Source organism: Sturnira hondurensis, unplaced genomic scaffold (genome assembly GCF_014824575.4).
Source record: "Sturnira hondurensis isolate 20B ecotype Veracruz unplaced genomic scaffold, ASM1482457v3 Scaffold0001304, whole genome shotgun sequence".
In the NCBI taxonomy this organism is placed as follows: domain Eukaryota; kingdom Metazoa; phylum Chordata; class Mammalia; order Chiroptera; family Phyllostomidae; genus Sturnira; species Sturnira hondurensis.
In genome coordinates this window covers 4,412,730-4,436,831 of record NW_028073935.1, presented here as the reverse complement: position 1 = coordinate 4,436,831, position 24,102 = coordinate 4,412,730, and the positions used below count along the sequence as shown (strand labels likewise).

Genomic DNA, 24,102 nt, shown 5'->3' with positions numbered 1-24,102 from the left:
CACGAAAAGCAACCATACATTGATGTTTCTCTCCCTCTCTCCTTCCCCTCTAAAGTTAAATAAATAAATAAAATCCTTTTTTTTTAAAAAAAAGGAAAGTCTTATTCGTTTAAAAAAAAACAATACAGAAGGAATGAGGCAAGTAGTAGAGCTAAGCAAAAATATGGTACCATTTCTATAAACTAACAAACATATATATACTATTTAGGGAAACATACCTGAGTGTAATTGTATAAAATAGAAGGACATAAGAATTCATGAAGGTAATTGCTATAGGGGATTTGAGAGAGAGGAATAGGACTAGGGAGTCTTCATTCTCAACATCAAGACTTGATGTACAAACCCTGACTGGTATGGCTCAGTGGGTTGGATGAAATCCTGCAAACTGAAAGGTTGCTGGTGTGATTCCCAGTCAGAATACATGCCTTGGTTGTGGGCCAGATCCCCAGCTGGGAGTGTGCGAGAGGCAAATGATCGATGTTTTTCTTGCACATCGATGTTTTTCTCCCTCATTTTCTTCCTCCCTACACCTCTCGCAAAAAATAAGAAATAAATAAGTAAATGTATGTCTTTTCAGTGTATTTTTATTGATTATGCTATTACAGTTGTCCCATTTTTTGCTCCCCTTTATCCCCCTGTGCCCTGCACTGCAGCAGCATTCTCCCCTCAAGTTCATGCCCATGGGTCCTGCATATAAGTTCTTTGGCTTCTCCATTTCCTGTACTATTCTTAACCTCTCCGTATCTATTTTGTACCTAACATTTATGCTTCTTATTCCCTCTACCTTCCCCCCATTCTCCACCCACCCACTCCCTGCTGATAACCTACCGTGCAATCTCCATTGCTGTGATTCTGTTCCTGTTCTAGTTTTTTGCTTCCTTTGTTTTTGTTTTTGTTTTTGTTCTCTGTTTTAGGTTCAGTTGTTGATAGTTATGAGTTTGTTGTCATTTTACTATTCATATTTTTCATCTTCTTTTTCTTAGATAAGTCCCTTTAACATTTCATATAATAAGGGCTCAGTGATGATGAACTCCTTTAACTTGACCTTATTTAGGAAGCACTCTATCTACCCTTCCATTCTAAATGATAGCTTTACTGGATAGAGTAGTCTTGGATGTAAGTCCTTGCCTTTCATGACTTGGAATACTTCTTTCCAGCCCATTCTTGTCTGCAAGGTTTCTCTTGAGAAATCAGCTGATAGTCTTATGGGAACTAACTGCTTTTCTCTTTCTGCTTTTAAGATTCTCTCCTTATTTTTAACCTTGGGTAATGTAATTATGATTTGCCTTGGTGTGTGCTTTCTTGGATCCAATTTCTTTGGGGCTTTTTGAGCTTCCTGAAAGTCTATTTCCTTTGTCAGATTAGGGAAGTTTTCCATCATTATTTGTGGGAAGTAAGTTTTCAATTTCTTGTTCTTCTTTTTGCTTTTTGGCACCCCTGAGATTCGATGTTGGAACATTTAAAGTTGTCCCAGAGGTTTCCCAGCCTCTCCTCATTTTTTTGGAATTCTTTTTTCTTCATTCAGTTCCGGTTAGATGTTTGTTTCTTCCTTTTGTTCCAAATCGTTTATTTGAGTCCTGGTTTCCTTCCCTCGATTGTTGGTTCCCTGTATATTTTTCTTTATTTCACTTTGCATATCCTTCAGTTCTTCCTCTATTTTGTAACCATACTCAACCATTTCTGTGAGTATCCTGATTACCAGTGTTTTAAACTCTGTATCTGGTAGGTTGGCTATCTTCTCATCGTTTAGTTTTTTCTCTGGAGTTTTTATCTCTTTTTTCATTTGGGCCATATTTCTTTGTGTTGGCACATGTGTTACATTGTAAGGGGCAGAGCCTTAGGTATCTTAGGGGTGTAACCCACATCACTGCATTGTGGTGTTCTATATGAGAGAGGGGTCAGAGAGGGAACAGTACTGCTTGTTCGGCTCTTACCTGCTTTCAGTCATTTCCTACGCTTCCCAAAGGCAAATCAGGCCCTTCCAGTGATGATTCCTGGGTGGGTGGTTTTGTGTACATTCTAGGATCCCCGTGGGTCTCTCCAATGAACTCTTCTGTGAAGCTGGGAGTTTCTCCTGCTGCTGCAACCCCCACAGGATTTTACCTCCAGAGGCTTTGAGGCTTTAGTTTCCCATGCTGGAACCCTGAGTTGTGTGGTCTGTCTTGCTCCCCAGTTGTTCTTTCTGGCTTATCCCCAGGTGAATGTGGGACCACCAGGTCTACCAGCCTCCACCTCCCCATCCTGGCCTGCCACCTTGCCATGCCTCCTCTTTGCCCAGGCTGCCTGTCTCCACCCCTCCTACCAGTCTGAATGAGTGTTTCTTCTTTAACTCCTTGGTTGTTGGACTTTCATACAGTTTGATTTTCTGGCACTTCTGGAGGGTTTTTTTGTTTTTAAATTGTTGTTTTCCTTCTTTTGATTATGCAAGGAAGTAAAGTGTATCTACCTATACCTCTATCTTGGCTAGAAGCAAATGAATAAATACAATCTTAGGAAAAAAAGACAAAGTATAGGTGATAAAATCTTGGTGGTCAATTCCAGGTGGTGGGAACAAAGGCAATTATTATATCACTTGATTTCCTGTACCTTTCTGAATAGCTTTTATTCATTCAAAAAAATAATAAGTGGATGAAAATTGAGTCTCCAAGGCCCATCTGATGTTCCACTCTTGTATCCTCAGAGGCATTGTCAGGGAAGTTGGGGCCTAAAGCAGCAGGGGAATCACTGGCATCCCCCAAGGGGCCCACACTGCTCTCTCCTTGAGGCTTTTTGGTGTGAGATGCAATGAATGCATTATGTGGGAGATGTCTTAACTGTATGTAGCTTGAAGAAGAAGGAGAAATAAGAAAAGCCAAATTGAAACCTTATTAGGTTTGATGAAGCCAAACCTAGACTGATTTTTAAAAACTTCATTTTCTCGACTCAGTCTGAACCTCTTTGAACCTCTTTGAATTAAAGTAACTGATTCTGCTGTGAGGTTATTAGTGTTAAATCTTATGTATTTCTTTTCCTCTTCAATTTTCATTTTATTAGTAAGATGAAGTTGTAAGGCCCTGCTCCTTGCCTTTGGCACAGCCAGGAGCTGTCAGGCTCATTAATGGAATGATAATGGATAATAGACATCCAATCTCATAACAGCCAATGCCATCATTACAAAAATTTCTGCACATCAGAGACTGCTAAGCTTTGGGTTTTTCTCACTTCTTTCAAGCCTCTGTTGATTCTCTTTAATAGGGGTGTCCAACCTGTGGCCTGAATGCCACATGCAACCTAGTATGGTTGTGAATGCAGCCCAACACAAAATCATTAATTTAGTTACAACATTATGAGTTTTTTGTGATTGTGTTACAATACATTTAATGTGTGGCCCAAGATAACTCTTCTTTTTCCAGTGTGACTTAAAGACACCAAAAGGTTGCCCACCCCTGCAAATGTCAGAAGGACCCCAAACACTGTTGCCCATTAGTTTGTGTGATGGTGTTGGGCCTGTCAAATTTTTTTAAGTTTTTAAATTCTCACCTGAGGATATGTTTATTAACTTGAGAGAGAGAGAGAGAGAAACATTGATGTGAAAGAGAAACATCAATACTTCATTAATCAGTTGCTTCCTGGATACATCCTGACCAGGCATTGAACTTGCAGCCTAGGTATGTGTCCTGACTGGGAATCAAACCTACAACTTTTTGGTGTACAGGATAATGCTCCAACCAACCAAGCCACCTATCTAGGGTAGTACCTGTCCATTTCTTATTCTACAGAAGGAATACTACCAAAGACCTCCCTATTGGTGAGTGAAATTCACAGAGGAGACTGTGTATTTGTGGTTTTTATGGTGGAGTAGACATTTATTTATGATGTGATAGAGTAATAAAGTGTGGGTTCTCAGGACAGGCATATCTGGATGCTGCAGATACATGTCTTAACCTCTGAGGCCTCAGTTTTCTTGTCTCTAAACTGAGATCATGGCTAGCAACCTCAAAGATTGTTAGGAGAATTATATGGACCTAGGAAAGCTTCCTGTGAAGCTTCCTCACAGGGTAGGTATCTAATGAATGTGGAGTGTGTTATCTTTTTTATCTCTATGCGGATCATTGTGGTGACATGATGAAGTCCATTGGAACATTAGTTGTGTGTTCTTACTATTCCATGCAATGTGTTGAGGAGAGCAGAGATGAACTCATGATTCCCACCTCAAATCGCTTCCACTTGAGGTTTTCAGTAGCTTCAGAGAGGCGAGGTCCTTCTGGGCACAGTATCCTGCAGAATCCTTAGAATACTGGAAAACTAAGTTGTAGTTACTCAGAAGATCAGAGAAAGTATCTGACTCCTTCAGGCCTGAGAGCAGACAAAAGTAGTTCATTTGCTCTCTCATTTGCTCAGTCAGCAAACATTTATTGAGTATATGTCCTGTGCTGGGGGTACTGTGCTACCCAGAGATAGATACCAGGGAAGTCAGGTCTGAAACCACTCACTAGGCTGAGCCATCAGGAAGCTATTGCTGACCTGGGCAGCTACAGCGGCTGAGGACAGAAAGAGAAAGGGCTGCACTGCCCCTGCCTCTTCCAGCCAGGGTCTCATAGCAGGCCTGACTTTCCTGTCTTTATTAGAAGGGCTCCTCTCACAATGGCTAGTGAGGGATCTTCCCTTTGCTCCTTCTCCAGAGCCATCTTTCTGGGTTTATGCCTTAAGGTCACCTACATTGTCCTTCATCCAAACCCCACAGCCCTGGCAGGGCAGAACTGCCCAGCTCCAGCCAGCTCATGACACAGTTTCTGCTCAGCTGGTCAGGAGACAGGGCCATGGCATGTCAGGCCTGCCTTTTGTCCCACAGTTTATTGTCCCAAATCTCAGCTTATTTGCTTTGTGACCATGGAGACACCAAAACCTCTGTTTCTTCATCCATAAAATTGAATGTAAAAATATTGACCTGTCCCGTAGGTTTTTTGGTGAAGAATAACTGACCAGATGATGGTAAAGCTTCTTTGTTAATCTGAAAGGATCAAACTGCTTAGCAAGCACAAACTGCTTGCTTGCTTGATGTATTCCTCCCTCCCTCCCTCCCTGGGTCTATTGCTCCCTTCCCCAGAAGTACTTAGTAACAGACATGGCAAGGACAGGAAGAAGAGACACCCATTTCCTGTGGGGATCCAGACGCAGGTACTGGGCCTGCCTGGTGGTCCCTTCCTGTTTCACTCAGACAGGTGCCAGCAGCAGTGAGCCTTCAACTCTACCACCCGTCTTTCTCTGCCATCATTCTAACTGCACCCTGCCAGGGAAACTTGGGGCCCTGGTGACCCTCAGTACCGCTTCTCCTCTGCTTGGAAGGTTCTTTACCCTATGGGTTGAATGGAAACTCTAAGTGCCCAGTCAATCTCAGAGCCAGTCCTGCTCCTACAGTGTGGGTATGTATGTCAAAGGACCTTTGTGGGTGTATAGATCCCAGACTTGGACTGGAATTCTCCAAGGGCAGGGACAATGTCGTACCTATCCATGGCTCTGTTAATTTTTCACAGATATTTGTTGAGATCTTCTGTTTGTCACGCAGTGTACTGGGCACTAAAGATAAAAATGAAAAATTAAAACAAAGCCCACATTTTTATAGAGGTTACATTGCAACATGGAAAGCCAGTCAGTAAACAAATATATATGTCAGGTGATGGTGAGTGCTCTGAAGTAAAATAAAAGAAGGAAAAGAAGATAGAAGGGATTGGGAGTATTATGGTCTTGTCTCTTACTGGGGGGGGGGGGTCAAGGATGAACTCTAATAAAAAGATACAAAGGAATAGAACAAAGAGAAAAAGGAATATCTGGGGGAAGAACAACCCAGTTGAAGGCAAATGCAAATGCCCTAATGTAGAAGTATGCTTGGCATGTTTAAGGAGCCAAAAGCAAGAAGGCTCATGTTACTGAAGTGAGGTAAACAGGGATGGGGGCAGAGGAATCACAGCAAATAAAGTCAAAGAAATAACAGGCTGATTGTAGGACCTTCTGGTCATAGTAAGGTCATTAGATTTTTCAGAGTGAGGTGAGAAACCAGAGGAGAGTTTGGAGGCAAAACTCCAGCATCATGTCATTTTATGCTTAAGCTGTTCTGTGTAGAATGGACTGCAGAGGGTAGGAACAATAGTCAAAGTCAAGTGGATCCGAGACCAGGGTGGGCAGTGGATGCAGTAGGAAGAGCTGGAGTCTGTTATGAAGTTCAAGCCCACTAGATCACCTGATGACTGTGTTTGTGTACAAGAGAGCCAAGTAGAGCCAACATGGAACCATGTTTCTCCCCTAAGCATCTAGAACTGTGGAGCTGCCATTTCTGAAAAGGACGGGACTGAAGGAGATAGGTCTTAGACATATAAGTTGGAGATGCTACTAGATATCTAGATGGAAATTCCAGGAGACATTTAAATGTGTTTTCTTCCAATGCCCAAATTTCACCTCTTCTGGAACTCTAGCTCCCAGGCACCTTTTCTCATGCTGTCTCTCCGACATCTGCTCACAGAACTCTCAGCTGCCCCTCCTGAAATCTCATCCTTATTCTTTCCCACTTAGTGTAAGGTGGTTCCTTAGACCAAAGTCTGGGAGTACTATTGTATGTGCCAGTCTCTCGTTCCACATACAGTCTGTCACCCTGTCCCACCATTCTACTGCAGAATGAACCCTCTGAGTCTCTTCCTTGCTAGTTTCTCTCTTTCTTATTTCTCCACATCCCCAATCTACTCATATTCTCCACACTGTGTAATCAAAGTGATCTTTTAAAAGTGCACATTTAAAAGATGTCATTTGAGACATGGCTCGCATCTTTGTACAACCACATAAAAATTGCAACTAAAATACAGAACAACCATCATTCAGAATCAACAGAAGTCAAGTTGAATGGAAGTGTGACAACTACAGAATTAAAGAAATCACATGCACCAAGATTGGTAGGAAGGGTGTAGAAACAGAATGGGATGGTCCCACACCCACGTGTGGTGAATAAAAATTCAGAAGGGATATCTCGGGAGCAAGGAGTTCCAGTCCCACACTAGGCACCCCCCAGCCCAGGGTTCCAACGCCAGGAAGATAAATCCCCACAACTTCTTGTTGCAAAACCCAGCAGAGATTGAGTTGCTGGAAGGAACTGCTGGAGCCCCAAGTCATTCCTCTTAAAGAACCCACACACAGACTCACCTAATCAGACTCACTCCCTCTGAGCTTTAGCATCAGGGTAACAGCTTAAAAGACACCAGTTGTATAATGGAAAAAACTGAAGTCTGGCATCAAGGTAAGCAGACACCATAGTCCCTTTTCTAAACCCTCCCGAAACAGAGCCAGCAAGCTGGTGCCATATCTGAGTCTCTATCAACCCGGACAACACTGTCCCACCCTGAATATCCCTGGAGCAATTTAAGGGACCACCTAAGGGACCAATTTAAGGGACTACCTAAGCTGCTTTTCCATATGAATGGCTGGTCTTGGCTTATACCTCTCAACTTCCTATCCTATCAAACAAGCAACAGCTAATCTCAGTGAGCCTCAGGCCCAGCCCAGATTCCCTGGCTTCATCTGGGAATCTCCAAATCCAGCACAAGTAGCAGCCATCTCAGATTGCGTTATAACTCAGGCAGGGTGGCCCAGGGTAAAACAAAGGAGGAGGCTGACCTTGCCCTGTACTGCACAGGAAACCCCTTATCGGACAGAGCCTGTGAATCCAGTGTGCAGCTATAGACCACCTCAGAGCACTCTCCAATCCTGCCCTCCACAGAGGGTAGAAGATGGAGGTCAGTGGCCACTGCCAGTTTTTGCAGCTGACTGGGCTGGGTAAATGCCTCCCACTGACTTGCCAACGGCAATCAAGACTCAACTACAAGAGGAGGGTGTACTCAGCCAACACAAAGGATACATCTTGAGTACCCAGCTTGCATGATAAGGGAGGCTATGCCACTGGACCCTACAGGATACCTACTTCTTTTTTTTAATGCATTTTATTGATTATGCTATTATAGTTGTCCCAATTTTCCCCCTTTGCCCCCTTCCACCCAGTACCACCTATTCCTTCCAGCAATACCCATCTTAGTTTATGTCCATGGGTCGTGCATATAAGCTCTTTGGCTGCTCCATTTTCTATACTGTTCCTAATATCCACCTGTCTATTCTATTCCTACCAAGTTGTCCTTCTTAGTCCCTGCACCTTTCCCCCCTATTCTACCTTTCCCCACCATTCTACCTCTTCCCTCTCCCAAATGATAACCGTCCAAATGATCTCCATATCTATGATTCTGTTTCTCTTCTGCTTGTTTGCTTAGTTTATTTTTTAAAAATATATTTTATTGATTATGCCATTGCAGTTGTTCTATTTCCCCCCCTTCATTCTCCTCCACCCTGCATACCCCCTCCCCCACCATTCCCCCCTTTAGTTTATGACCACGTGTCTCAAGTTCTTTAGAGTCTATATTTCCCCTACTATTCTTGCCCTCCCCACTATGTATTTTCTACCTACCATCTATGCTGCTTATTTTCTATAGCATAGAAAATGCTTCTCCCCCCTTCTCCTCCCTGTTGCTAACCCTCCATGTGATCTCCATTTCTATGGTTCCACTCCTGATCTAGCTGTCCTCTTGGTTTGCTTTTGTTTTAGGTGTGGTTGTTAATAACTGAGTTTGCTATCTTTTCACTGTTCATATTTTTTCTCTTCTTTTTCTTAGATAAGTCCCTTTAACATTTCATATAATAAGGGCTTGGTGATGATGAACTCCTTGAACTTGACCTTATCTGAGAAGCACTTTATCTGTCCTTCCATTCTAAATGAAAGGTTTGCTGGATAAAGCAATCTTGGCTGTAGGTCTTTGGATTTCATGACTTGGAATACTTCTTTCCAGCCCCTTCTTGCCTGTAAGGTCTCTTTTGAGAAATCAGCTGACAGTCTGATGGGAACTCCTTTGTAGGTGACTGTCCCCTTACCTCTTGCTGCATCTAGGATTCTCTCCTTCATTTTCATCTTGGCTAATGTAATTATGATGTGCCTTGGTGTGTTCCTCCTTGGGTCCACCCTCTTTGGGACTCTGAGCTTCCTGGACTTCCTGGAAGTCTATTTCCTTTGCCATATTGGGGAAGTTCTCCTTTATTATTTGTTCAAATAAGTTTTCCACTCGTGGCTGTTCCTTTTCCCCTTCTGGCACCCCTATAATTCAGATGTTGGAACATTTAAAGATGTCCTGGAGGTTCCTAAGCCTCTCCTCATTTTTTTGAATTCTTGTTACTTCATATTTTTCTCTTTGGTCATTTCTTTCTTCTGGTCCACTCCCTTGATTTGAGTCCCAGTTTCCTTTCCATCACTATTGGTTTCCTGTGCATTTCCCTTCATTTCAGTTAGTTTAGCCTTCCTATGTTCCTCTAATTTGTGACTAAAATCGACCAGTTCTGTGAGCACCCTGATCACCAGTGTTTTGAACTGTGCATCTGAGAGCTTTGCTATTTCTTGGTCACTTAGAGTTATTGGCTCTGGGGCTTTGAGTTCTTGAGCCATGTTTTGGTCTGTTCGTGCCTGTTATGTATGAGGCGTGGAGCCCTAGGTGTTCACCAGGGCAGGGCAACTCAGTCGCTGGGTTGTGATGCTGTATGTGGGGGTGGGGTCCAAGAGGGGCAATGGCGGTCCCCTCTGCTGCTTCCCGGTGCTGGGGCCTGCACGGTCTGTCTCACTGCTCACTCCTTTGCTGGTTTATCTGTGCAAGAATGTGTGACCGCAGTCAGCCTGCTGCCTTGTGCCCTCACTGGGTCCGCCCGTTGCTACCCCACACCTGGGATCCGTCCACGGGTGCCTGGGTGCCTGGGTGCCTGGGTCGGGGGAATCTTTCCTACCCGACCCTGTCCATTGCTAGCTCTGCCCCTCTTACTGGTCCAGTTGAATGGTCCGTTGTTGTCGGACTTATGTATAGTTCAATTTTCTGTGTTTTGGTTGCGTTTTTGTTTACTAAACCTTTGTTGCCTTTAAACTTGGTTGTGGGAGAAGGCACAGTGTTTCCACTTATGCCTCCATCTTGGCAGAAGTCCAGGATACCTACTTCTTTAGGCCACACTATTAAGACACAGAGTCAAAGCAGCTCGACCTAATACATAAAGACTAAAGCAGGGTGGCTACCAAGACAAGGAGACCAAGAAACATGGCCCAAATGAAAGAACAGATCAAGACTGCAGAAAAGGAGCTAAACAAAATGGAGATAAGCAATCTATTAGATGCAGAATTCAAAACAATGGTTATAAGGATGCTCAGGGAACTTAGTGAAGACCTAAGCAGCATAAAAAAAAAATCCAGTTAGAAATGAAGTATTCATTAACTGAAACAAAGAACAATTTACTGGGAAACAGCAGTAGCGTGGATGAAGCTGAGAATCCAATCAATGATTTGGAACATAAGAAAGCAAAAATAACCAATCAAACCAACAAGAAGAAAAAAGAATCCAAAAAACATGAGGATAGTGTAAGCAGCCTCTGTGGCAACTTCAAGAGGTCCAACACTCTAGGGATGCCAGAAGAAGAGAGAGAGCAAAAGATTGGAAATGTATTTGAAAAAATAATGACAGAAAATTTCCCTAATTTGGTGAAGGAAATAGACATACAATTCCAGGAAGCACAGAGAGTCCAAAACAAGATGGATGTAAAAAGGCCCACTCCTAGACACATCATAATTAAAATGCCAAATGTTAAAGATAGAGAATCTTACAAGCAGCAAGAGAAAGAAGTTATTTACCAATGAGGGAGTTCCCATAAGACTGAGCTGATTTCTCAAAAGAAACTTTGCAGGCTAAAAGGGATTGGCCAGAAATGTTCAAAGTCATGGAAAGCAGGCACCTGCTTTCCATGTTAGCAAAAGCAACATTGAGAATTGAAGGACAGATAAAGAGCTTCCCAGACAAGTAAAAACTGAAGGAGTGCTTCATCACCAAACCATTATATGAAAGGCTAAAGTTTATTAAGAAAAGTAAGGAAATCAAACCTACGAATAGTAAAATGGCCAAAAATACAAATCTATCAACAATCGAATCTAAAAACCAACCTAAAGCAAACAAGAATAACAGAGACCAGCCCTGGCTGGTATAGCTCAGTGGATTGAGCGTAGGCCTGCAAACCAGAGGATCACGGTTCAATTCCCAGTCAGGGCACATGCCTGGGTTGCAGACCAGTTCCCAGCAGGGGACCCACGAGAGGCAACCATACATTGATATTCTCTTCCTCTCTCCTTCCCTTCCCCTCTAAAGATAAATAAATAAAATCTTTAAAAAAAGAATAACAGAGACCAAATCATGCATAGAGTGTTTTGATGGTTGCCAGATGGGAGGGGTGTGAGGGGGAGTGGGTAAAGAGGTGAGGGGATTAAGAAGTACAAATAGGTAGTTACAGAATAGCCATGGGGATGTAAAGTATAGGAGATGGAGTAACCAAAGAACTTATACCCATGACCTATGGACATGAACAATAGTTGGGGGATGGCCTGAGAAAGTGGTAGGTGCTGGGTAGAGGGTGCCAAAGGGGAAAATCAGAACATCTGTAATAACATAATCAATAAAATGTAATTTAAAAAATAAAAATTGTAAAACTTGGAAAAAAATAAAATATTAGGCGTCATTCCTCTGCTCAAGCTTCTACCGCTAGTGGCTTTCTGTTATCCTTTATGAGGTGAAGGTGGCTGGCCTGCATGGCCAACCTGACTCCACTCTCCTCAGCCAGCCTCATTGTCTTGCAGTCTTAAACAGGCTATATTCTTTTCCACCTCAGAGGCATCTGCCCACTCTGCTCTTTCTTCTGCCTGGAGTTCCCATGGGTGTTTCCTTCTCATTCAGCTGGTCAGCTTCAGTGCCACCTTCTCAGGGAAGCCCTCCCTAACCACGCAGGAAGAAGTACCATATTTTGCAATGTACAGTGTATTCCTGTGTATACTGTGCACCCACATTTTTGGCCCAAACTTTCAGGGAAAAAACTTTTAGTTTTAATATTTTAATTTAATTTTTTATTTATTTATATTTAGAAACAAAACTATCATATTCCAGGGTATTTTTTGCATACAAATGTTATTACTTTATAGAGTTACCCTTTTAATGCATAAGCATGAATAAAAGAAAAACATTTATATAGATACAAGATTATTACTACCCATGTATAATGCATATCCTTATTTTTCCCTCAAAAATTTGGTCAAAAAGTGCACATCATACACAGCAAAATACAGTAGAATGTTATTTTCTCTAATAGCATCTTCCCATGGTTTTTTAATTCTGAATTTGTTAGTTGAAGACTTAATTAATGCCTGCTTCCCCCTCTCCCCAAGCAAACGATCCAAACTGTATCTTTTCTGTTCACCCTTGTATCATTCCAGGGCCTGGTACATGAGAGAAATTTAGTAAGTCTGTATTGAGTGAATGCATATACAGTGTCTCAGCCACTTGACACAGATATTAGTAAATACAGGAGTGGGAAAAAGTAGGTTTACAGTTTTGAGAATGCAAAGCATAGTTTATTCTTTTATTTATTAATTATTTTATTATTTATATTATAACTATAAACCTACTTTTGCTCTCTCCTGTATTTGGTGAGTAAAGTGGTGAAGAGATGGGTAGAAAATAAAGGACGGAAAGGAAAGTCTGTTTTCCCCATTCTTAAGTTGGTAAAACTATGTAGTTTTCTATATTTTTGACAATCTGGATGGAATTTTGTATTCTTGAAATGTATCTTGGCAGAATGAGGGCTTGCCAATAACCCCATGTGGTAGTGCTGTCTGTATGTACCCTATGAGAGCCCACAGTAGTGTCACACCACCCTATCCCCATCTTTATCTGTTTCACAATATTCTGTCTAGCCCTTCAAATCTTGATTTGCACAGTTATTTGTATTTCTGCTCTGCACAGTGCCCTCTTAAGGCATTCATTATTATTTCAGCTGTAAGAACACAAGCCCTGTTGAAAAGAGAACATGCTTTGAATAAAGCCTGCTTGGTGATCAACTTGACAGGTGGCAGTGAGGCTGTCAGTCTCTGGCTGTCTTTTCTAACAGGGTCTCTCAGGCCCCAGCAGGTCTGCAATCTCAGCTTAGTAGTCTGCCAGGTGTATTTTTGCCATGAGGAATTTCTCCTCCAGAGTGAGGTGTAGTCATTCTCTTCAGAGGTACTGGATTTTCAGCAGCCTCCTGTGCTTGGCACTAAGGATGCAACAGTAGGTATATCATGGCCCCTGTCATAACGATTTAAAAGGGGAGATGATACAAATTTGATAGGCAAAAATTAAGAAACCAGACACTGTCAAATGTTGGAGAAGATGTGTGTTCATCATGTGTCTCTGGCCCTGCTGGTAGAACGTATGCTGGCACTTTATCTAGCAGAGGTGGGCACTCATTTTGTCTGGCACCCAGCAGTTTGGTCCATGACCTGTGTCCTCCAGAACCTCTTCTTGTACTGTGAGCCAGGCAGAATTCTTGTGTGAGAAGGAATCCATCATAGCATTTTCCAGTAAAAAACTGGGAATGGCCCAAGTGAGCATTTATAGGAGACTGGATCGTGGTCTGTGCATACCATGTGATATACCACATTAGCAGTGAAGGAGCCACAGGTGCTGCCAACACATTCACCAAATTGAAGTTCAACAATTCACAAAACAAAGCAAATTATTGGTTAGGCGTATGTCCTATATATGTAGTCAGCCTCTATACAACCATATGCACGTGTGTAACATGAAAGGGAATGCAACACACCAAATCCTAGGGCCTGGTTATCTCCAGCTGGAACAAGCAGGAGAGCTAGGAGGGTTGAGAGCACATGGGGATATAGAGTTTTTGGTAATGTTGAGTCTTAGGTGGATCATGGGTTGTAGGTGTTTATTATATTGTCATTTAAATTAGTAAGTACATGGAGGTGGAGCTGACAGGCTCATCAACCAGCAGTGACAAGTCAGGCTCAAAGTCACAAAGGATAGTAAGCAGCTCTGTCCAGAGGAGTCAGGAAAGCCCTCCAAGGAGATGACTTGAGAGCTGGGGTTTTAGTGATAATGAGAACTTGCTAGGTGGAAGAGGTCTCGGGGAGAAGGAGCCTCATGGACCCAGGGCAAAGACATACAGAACCATGATATATGCAATGAATCACTCAAGCTCCCATTGTCTATGGTTAAAAGGGTTGGGAGAAGATGGGGCGGGAAGAGCTGTAAGGTGGACCTGGTGGTGGAAGGTTTCAGTGAAGGTAGAGGAGCCTGGCAAGCAAAGAGGATCCCGGGGGCTATGGCAGCCCCCCACCCACCCTGAGCAGCATCACTTAGTGGGAATGACTATTTCCCTAGAGAAGTTCAGTCAACCAAAGCATTTCCTGTTCATAACAGCTACACTCAAAAGGTTCAAAAGTCAATGTGTAGAAGATAGGAGCCCTTGTATATGTTGGTGCCAAAGGATTGCATCATCAGACCTGTGTTTTAGAAAGCTGGCCCGGAGGAGGGAGGGCAGTGTTCTGGGCCAGAGGACAGCTCACTGGGCTGCTGCAAGTGTTGGGGGAAGAAGTTGTAATTCAGGTCTTACCTCACTGAGCAGACACTTAGTGTGAGATAATATTCAATATTCTCCAATTATTCTGAGATGCATTCCTAAAAATCTAAGTTTCCCTCTGCCTTTACAGACCATTTCAGATGTTTTGTTTCTCTTTGATCTTGGCTGTGGCTTCTGACACTGTGCCTCTCACTTTCTCTGCCCCCTGATCTTTTTGGCTAGGCAGTTGATGATCTTTAAACAAATGCTTCAGTATTATGGCTCTCCAGAAAGGGATCTGGGCCTGATGTCATTATAACATTCTCCCTTTATCCAGGGAAAAATGAGTGTAACATATACCCCACTTTGTAGACAAAGATGTTTTTGACCTCAAGGTCAAAATTGTCTTTAGGTTAACAATTTTTGGTGGCAGGTTTTCTGAAATATATTATACATTTCTCTGCTTTGCTAAGCAGAAATCCATGAACATGATTTCATCTCACCTCTGAGACAATGAACCTTAGTAGGAACATTCATTTCATGAACATTTGTCAGGGCCTATTTCATGTCTGTTCCTGATTTACAAACTGTGGGTATAGAAATCTGCCTGGTGTAGAGTTGATGTAATGATTCAGAAGCAGAGATAAAAGTCAAGCTTGCCTAAACTCCTGGGTGACTTCCTATCCACCTGCCCTCCCCTCCCACACTGCCTGCTGAAGCCCTCCCACATCTTTCTTTCTCAAATTCACCAAGCCTCTTTCAGGCCTTTGCACTTATTGGTTCCCCTGTTTAGAACTTCTTCTGGACCTTCACACAGCTTCTTCCTATGATCAGGCATTGCATCTACAGAGGTCTTTCCTAACCACTGATCTAAAAGAGTCAGACCCTCCCCCAACCCCAGGCCTTATCTATAGGCCTTATCTATATGCCTATATAGTAGGCATATAGAAATAGATATTAGTTATATATATTTAAACAAAAATTGTATTTTATTTGTATTAATATAAATTTAGTTGATATATTAATAGGTTCATAATTTTGTTGTTTTTTTTCTGGGTATTAAGCTCTTTGGAAACAGACTTCACTCTATTCCTGCCCTTAGAACAGTGCCTGGCAAACAGCTAGGATATATGCATTGATGAATGAAGAGTGGCCCTGGCCTGGAGAAGCCCACAGGCTAGCAGGCAGATGGGTACAGATTAAACAGTGATAGCACAGCAGGCCGAGTGTGATTGAGAGCAGCTGAGGTGGGACCATGGAGAAAAACAGATCCTACCCACTGGAGTCTGCACAGACTTCCCAGAGTAGTAGTGTTTGGCCTGGGCTTTCAAGGACAAATGGATATAGGTTGGCAGGCTGAGGAACTGGGGGGCCCTTCTGCATGGGGTGGCAAGCCTATAAAGAGGGCTCAAGGCAAAGATGTGTGGGAATGGAGCTTACGGTGAATGTTGGAGTCCAACATTCTAGGTAGTTCAGGTTTTGGCTGCTGTGAACCACTGCCCACAATCTGGACTAGGGTGCCCTGTGGACTTGGGCCTTGTATTTGCAGAGTAGAGTCTGTTCTGTCTAAGAGCAGTCTGGCCCCAGAGCTCCCCACAGCTGGTACATGGTAGCATGAGACAGGGATTTCTCCACCCAGAACCCTCAACCTCAGAGCTTGTGGATTTTATGACCTTTGTCTTTTGCTTCTGATCAGGTTGTGAAGAAGGTCAAGTCCATGCAGATGTTCCACATGCCTGTCACCTCAGCCATGCAGGGAGACCGGCTAGGCATCTGTGTTACTCAGTTTGATCCCAAGCTGCTGGAACGTGGCCTGGTGTGTGCCCCCGAGTCCCTGCACACTGTCTATGCAGCCCTCATCTCCGTGGAGAAGATCCCATATTTTCGGGCACCCCTGCAGACCAAGGCCAAGTTCCACATCACAGTGGGCCATGAGACAGTCATGGGCCGGTTGATGTTCTTCAGCCCTTCTCCTGACAGCTTTGACCACGAGCCTGTGCTGGACACCTTCGACTTCTCCAAAGAATACCTGTTCCAGGAACAATACCTCTGCAATGATCTGGTGCCAGGGGCAGTAAGCAGTGGTCAGGCCAATGAGAAGGTGGGCCAGGCCACAGAAGGCCAGTATCCTCGGCAGCAGTGGGCCCTTATAGAGTTTGAGAAGCCTGTCACCTGCCCTCAGCTGTGCCTGGTGATTGGTTCCAGGCTAGATGCAGACATTCACGCCAACATGTGCCGCCTGGCCTTCCATGGCATCTTATTGCATGGGCTGGAGGACAAGAACTATGCTGATAGCCTCTTGCCCAGGCTGAGAGTATACAAGTTGAAGCACAAGCATGGCCTTGTGGAGCGGGTAAGCAGTTCCTCCCTGCCCATTGCCCTTCTGTCTGGCTCTGGTGACTGGGATGGACACAGTTTGGCATCTGTTATGAGAGCCAGGAAGGCTTCAGAGACTTTCTGATTACAGTTTCTGTACTTTTTAGACAAGGAGACTGAAGCCTTCAGTGGTCAAGTGGCCCGGCTTCTCTTAGCACATTAATCATTGTGCCTGGGTCTAAACCCAGGTTGGGGAGCCCAATGTACCCATTGCAGTTCAGCTGCTCTGGCTCCCCTCTTCCTTAGGTAGTAGAGGTGCCCACATAGGGCAGAGCAGGCCTGGTTGTCACACAAACCAGTTTCAGACAGCAGTGCTTTACCTAGGCCAGCAATCAGCAGTGTCAGTGGCCTTCCTGAGCTTTGGATGAGAGGCTGAGCCCTGCCCCATCACCCTGATGCCAGGCCCTGGCTTTCAGTTGGGGGCTGAGTCTCATCAGGCAGGGTGGCTTCCATGTCTGCCCTAAGCCAGTCATGTTAAGGGAGGAATCATGGCTGATCATGCAGGCCAGACTGGGCTAAGTCTGTCCTTAGCTGGTGGGGTGGGGTGGGGTGGGGTGGGGTGGGGAATAGGAGTTAATGGTAGCGGGGTGGGGAAGAGAACAAGAGGTAGGAAGGTACAGGAAGATGACAGAGAGGAAGGGACCATGCTGGTGGTTTTCTGGGGTTCCTGATATCACTAGAGGCAGGTCTTAAGTGTGTGAGCAATCCAGTCTAGTTTATAGGCTTATCATTAGGGGTGATAGCTATGGTTGGTCTGAGAGAGCCTACACAGGGTCCCAAAATCCTGGAACCCCCTCCTCCCATTGAGTGGATCTGCCCACCCCAACATCCATCCCTACAGGTCTGAGTGGGAATCCATGCCTACTGGACCTCACATGAATGGGTGGACAAACATGCCTTGTATTTGCAGGGTAGAGTCTGTTCTGTCTAAGAGGAACCTTACTAACTTCACTATCGCTGGGGCTGGCTGCTTTGGTGTGGGTCTGCATACGTAAAGGAAGGCTGTGTGTTTAGCTGACTGAGCTGGGCAGTGCCGAGACCCCAGTTCCACATCACAGTGGGCCATGAGACAGTCATGGGCCGGTTGATGTTCTTCAGCCCTTCTCCTGACAGCTTTGACCACGAGCCTGTGCTGGACACCTTCGACTTCTCCAAAGAATACCTGTTCCAGGAACAATACCTCTGCAATGATCTGGTGCCAGGGGCAGTAAGCAGTGATCAGACCAATGAGAAGGTGGGCGAGGCCACAGAAGGCCAGTATCCTCGGCAGCAGTGGGCCCTTATAGAGTTTGAGAAGCCTGTCACCTGCCCTCAGCTGTGCCTGGTGATTGGTTCCAGGCTAGATGCAGACATTCACGCCAACATGTGCCATCTGGCCTCCCACTTGGGGAGCTCAGGGTCCTAGTGGGAAATGCCCTTGTAACCAAACAAGTGGGCTCAGCCGCCTGCCATAATGAAAACCAAATTTATGGGACACATGCTGATGCAAAAGGAAAAAGGATTTTATTCAGATGCTTCAACCTGGGAGAATGGTGACTCACATCTCAAAGACCATCTCATCTTCCTGCTCAAGCCTACAATTCTTATAGGGACAGGGAGGGGAGGGCTTTTTTTCCTATCCAATTACTTTACTAGATTCTTGCATGCTTGGGCCCTATCCATTCATCTTTCTAGACCATGGCTCACTCAGTGTAAGTACCTTCCCCTGTACCATCTTAGCCAGCTGGGGAAACTCCCTGGCACTCCCTGACTATCTACAGTATCAGGGTCAGTTGAGAAGGAGAGCTGCAGAACCTGTCAGGAAGCTTGGAGGTGCCATAGCCCTCAGCTCACTTGGACCTGCATATCCAGGAGAGCTGGTTGGAGTTGGCAGGGCACCCCTAGGTCCAAGCACACCTGCATGCTGCCCCATTGCCCCCCTCCCGTTTCCCATTTGGCCTGCCCTTCTGACTGACTGCCTATGGTAACACCCTGAGGTTCTTAGCAGACCCTACAGTTCTGTTCCTCAGCAAGATCAGTTCACCCCTGTGGTCTAGCCCTGCTTGCATCAGCACAAGCTCCAGCTCAGTGTCAGACCCATACTGAGCAAGTGCTCAGGAGAAGGTGCCCAGGACTTTGGGCTTTAGAAAGTATTAGGGTTACCATTGCCTACCACCCTCTCATCTCACTTATTTCTTTCAGATCCCCAGGTTTTCTCCTCTGGAGCTCTGTCTTTGCAGAACCCTTCCCCTCCCCTCCTCATCTCAGAATGCTTCCTAGGAACTCAGGCCTGTCCCTCTTTGTCTCCTACACTTATACCTAATATGCCCTCTGATGGAGAAATGAGAAGCAGCCCCTTCCTTACCTGTTCACAGGTCCAAAACTTGGGATTCCCAGCCCCATGAGCATAGCCCTCCAGCTCAGCCAGGCAGTTTGGTCACTCTATGTGTGGATCCTGGAGCTGGATCTACATCCTATTTCTTCTGCTGTTCTCTGGGCAAGCAGTGGTCCTCTGTGAACATTGATTTTTTTCATCTGCAGATTGCTGATATGCCTAAGTTCCTGAGGTCACTAGGGAGTGTTGAAGGCTGACCGTCAGCCCTAGGCCAGCCCCAAGATGCTCATTTAAGATGAAGGTGATAAAGCACTCATCACTCATTTGTCTAACTTGATTTATTAGCAGCATTATGGAGTATAATTATTTTGTGGTGAAATATCTACCATGGAGTAATGCCCCACTTGGTGTGTTCATATATCTAATTGTCCCCTACACCAGCCTGTCAGTGGTGCTGATAGTCACCTCCTGTAAGGACAGGCGCATGGGTTTGTGAGCAGCCAAGTAAACACACTGCTGAAATGACTCAAGCTGGAATGTTCTTGGTGGGAGACTTGCCTTCTTGGTAAGGTTGGTAAGGCATTGAACTTGGGGATCAGATGAATAGGGCTCAAACTCTGACTATGCCATGCAACACTGCATACCTCAGACTGCTGTTTTATTTCAGCATCCTCATTCATTCAGGGCAAACTGTTGACCTCAGGATTGTTTTGAAGGAGCCACCATAGCACAGGGTATCACATGTAAGAGTCAGCTCTAGTGCAAGTGTAGCCAGAAGGCCGGGCTATTTGTGAGGAGTAGGCCTGTTTGCTTTAAGCAGGACCCAGAGTGCCCAGAGGTTTTCAAATTGCTTGGTTGACCATGATGTGGGCCATGTGTCAGATTGGTTAGATGTGCAGACCTAGAGCCTGGCAGGCCTGGGCTTCAGTTCCACCCACATACCTCCTACTGTGGAAATGGGGCAGTTATGAGACTTCCCTGTACCTGAGGGACATCACAGTGCTGCCCTGTGGGGTCGCGGATGGAAGTGAGATGGAGGAGTGCATGTGAGGGCCCGAGATCAGTGCTTGGCTCCTAAGTCTGTGTTTGTTGTTTCATATATATTAATTTTCAAGCTCTTGGGGTTAGAAGAATAAATCCTGGAGGTTGGGGCCAGAGTGGTATTTCACTCCTTACCAGGGCATTATTATCCCTCTTTGAAGCACAGGGACCAGTTCCCCAACCCCTTCAGGATTCACCTAGGGCTTATGGAAGTGGCATGTTTGGCAAGAGAGGTAAGAGTCAGTCTGGCCCATAGGAGTGGTTGTCCAAGGCAGGGAGAGCCCATGCTGATCTTTTCCCTGCCATGCTCGGCTACCTCCAAAATTTCCTAGACACATGACAGCTACCTCCCAGTGTCCTGGGCATGTCTCCAAGAGGTCAAGTCGTCTTGAAAGGGTTAAATTCAATCTCCTAAAACAAATCACCACAGATCAAGTTGGCTTGCCAACTCCCAGCCTTTGCTTCATGGTTCTGGGCCAGCTCTCTGTGTCTGTTCTGCAGACACAGTCAGCTTTCTGGGAGCTCAGCTTGGTCCTCCCATATGTTCTCCATTCATAGAAAAGGAAGGCCCAGTCCTCCATAGATAGGTGTTGAATGGATGCTTTCCATCTGGGAGGACTTAGGTAGATAGGCTTTCTGAGCCCATTGCCTAAAAGATATTATTTATTCATATGTTCAGATGTTTAGCAAGCTCCTGTGTATGTCAAGCACTGGGGATACAACAAAATGGATAAAGTTCTTGTACTCACAAGGGAAACTGGCAAGGAACAGTAAATTAGACACTTTTAGATAGTAGTAAGTGCTAGAAAGAAAGTAACTAAGGGAAGTAACTAGGAAATGCTGAGGATCATGCATGGCACATTGCAAAGGCCAGCTCTCAGCCCTTCCCAGCCTTCCTTCTTCCCGAGCTTGGCTTGACTCCCTCCCATTGGACCAGGTCAGACTCCCTCACACATGTGGCTTAACTCATTGTTGTCACTTAGAGTGACGATGGCCCATGGGCCACATTCCAGCAACTGGTCTTGCCCTACTTTTAATCCTCTTCTAAGCTAGTTTTTTTTCTGGATTCTTTTTCTGAGCTGCTACAATCAAATACAACCTAATTAACTCACCACTGGAAGTGGTTTTCCTTGTTCAGCAGCAAATGAATCACTTGGGAACAGACTTTGGTTGCAAGCTCATTCTTATTTTTTATTTTTGTGAACAAATTCTGCTGTGATGAAATATACTGTTTGAAATTTTCTCACTTTTCTAGCCATTATTTTTCTGTGAGCTTGAAATGTATGTGATGCCAGTGTATACTGTATTCTGTCAGTAGAGCCAATAACAAACACAACACTTTGCCATGTAATCCATTTAGAGAATATCCATATCCCACTAAGCCTTAGAAGTGTAACACTTGAAGTCTACTGTTTCTGTATTAATGCGAATGTGTACTGTTGGTGGATGTACATCGTAATATGAGTAAATAACTAAAATGTGGTTGGGTGAGATGCTGTGAAGCTCTCCCTGTATTACTGTGACTTGATGTGCACCTGGCACTTCCTAGATCTCTATTGCAACTGCTCAGCTCTGTTGCTGTGGGCAAGATGGAAATGAGTCAGTGTGGCTAAGTGCCAGTAAATTTTACTTATGGACACTGAAATTTGAATTACTTTATAGTTTTCACCCATCAAAAAATAGTCTTCTTTTGATGTTTTTCAATCCACTGGAAAATGTAAAAACCACTCCTAGCTAAAAGCCATACAGAAACAGTAGACAGAATTTGGCCTTTTAGCTATAGTTTTTTGACACCTGATCTAAATGGTAAATAGGAATCTTGAAATAGAGACTATGTATCCTGCAAGGAAAAGTCTTATGTCATCTACAGCTACAAGTACTCTCTCTGCATTCCCTAGGAGTCAGGTTCTCAGGTGGGGCTTGGGGTTAATAGAGTAGGTACAGAGCACTCACTCCAAGGGAAGAGAAGGAAGGTAAAAGGGTTCTAAAGGACTGTCTTTCTGGGGAAAGCATTTGGTGAAGGGAATTAGTGTATGGCGATGGAGGAAATCATTAGCATCCCAATTTTAAGTAAAAACACAGAAATATGTATAGGATTGTGAACACAGAGAAAGGAAAAGAAACTATGAATGGAATAGAAAACTGTAACAGAATTTCCACATTAACTAAGGAGAAACCAGAATGAATTTGATTAAACCAACAAAAATAAGAAAGCAGGAACACTTCATAAATAGTAACAAAACAGAAGGAACAAGATTAAGTGTTAGTCACACTAAATGTGAATGGATGAGTTCTATTTAAATACAGAGATGGATAGATTGGATTAAACACATAAAAACTGGTTATATGCTATTTATAAGGAGCACACTTAAAGTAATAAAGGTTAAGAAAAGAAAGATGTCAGGTGGCTATAACCAAACCAAAACATAAGTAATAATATTAATTTCAGACAATGTAGAATTAGGACTAAGAATACTAACCAAGATAAAGAAGGATGTCATGTGATGATAAAAAGCACAATTACAAACTCGTGTATACAAAACATAAAAACATCTATTAGAAATCCAAGGAGAACTTGATTTTAAAAAAATGGAATGATAATTGCAGTGGGGCACATTACAGTGCATATTTCAGAATCAGGCCCACTAGACAGCAGATAAAAGACACGGAAACATAATACCATCACTGTGCTTGACAGGTAGATAGAAATTCTTACATCCCATGCATAGAGAATGTATACTTTTTCCTATGTATATGCCACATTTACAAAACCTGAGCATTCAGCAGTAGCCATTTAAAAAATATTTGTAGAATACTCACTATATGCTGTTTTCAGGGCTGGAGATATAACAATGACTAAGAATAGCAAATTCCTTCTCTCATAGAATTTAGATTCTAGTTGTATATGTGGTCATAGAGAAAACCCTAAGGGATTTTTAAAACTAGAAATCATGACCCATTGAAATTAGAAATGAAGAATTTATATGTAGATATAGATATAAATATATGTATTGTGTGTGTTCATTTATTCGTTCTTTTATATATTTTCTGTTTGGAAATTAACAAACAGTAAATGCTGTCCATTTGGTTAAGGCCATTTCTCATACTATGTATTATATAATGTTGAACGCCTTAGTAATAAGCTTTTTCTCCTTTTTAGTTTCCTTGTAGTCTTTTGATGACATTGAAGAGAGCCTTAGATTCCCTCAGAGGCGACTTTAACACAGGGACAAGATTTTGACCCTCGGATAGCAGCAGTATATAACTAGGATTCAGTGTATTTTCTTCATTGTATTTGCAAGCCACTCTAGTTTTCTCTTTATGGTACCATGTGAAGTTTCCCTTTTAAGCATATGTATTTATTTATTTTTTTTAAATATATTTTATTGATTATACCATTACAGTTGTTCTATTACCCCCCTTCATTCCCCTCTACCCTGCACACTCCCTCCCCGACCATTCTCCCCCCCTTAGTTTATAACCACGTGTCTCAAGTTCTTTAGATTCTATATTTCCCCCACTATTCTTGCCCTCCCCCCTACCTATTTTCTACCTACTGTCTATGCTATTTTCTGTGCCTTCTCCCCCCCTTCTCCTCCTCCCACTCCCCTGTTGCTAACCCTCCATGTGTTCTTCATTTCTATGGTTCCACTCCTGATCTATATGTCCTCCTGGTTTGCTTTTGTTTGAGGTGTGGTTGTTAATAACTGTGAGTTTGCTGTCCTTTCACTGTTCATATTTTTCATCTTCTTTTTCTTATATAAGTCCCTTTAGCATTTCATATAATAAGGGCTTGGTGATGATGAACTCCTTGAACTTGACCTTATCTGAGAAACACTTTATCTGTCCTTCCATTCTAAATGAAAGGTTTGCTGGATAGAGCAATCTTGGCTGTAGGTCTT

At 43.7% G+C, this 24,102-nt stretch overlaps 1 protein-coding gene across 1 annotated transcript in view; it reads left to right on the top strand.

Annotated features, from left to right (window-relative positions):
- EEFSEC (eukaryotic elongation factor, selenocysteine-tRNA specific) overlaps window positions 1-24,102 on the top strand; it is a 221,934-nt gene that overhangs the window by 138,883 nt on the left and 58,949 nt on the right. The window contains exon 4 of the mRNA XM_037070271.1: window positions 16,166-16,822. Within this exon, the coding sequence (XP_036926166.1) occupies window positions 16,166-16,822 (657 nt within the window). The remainder of the gene's footprint in view (window positions 1-16,165; window positions 16,823-24,102) is intronic.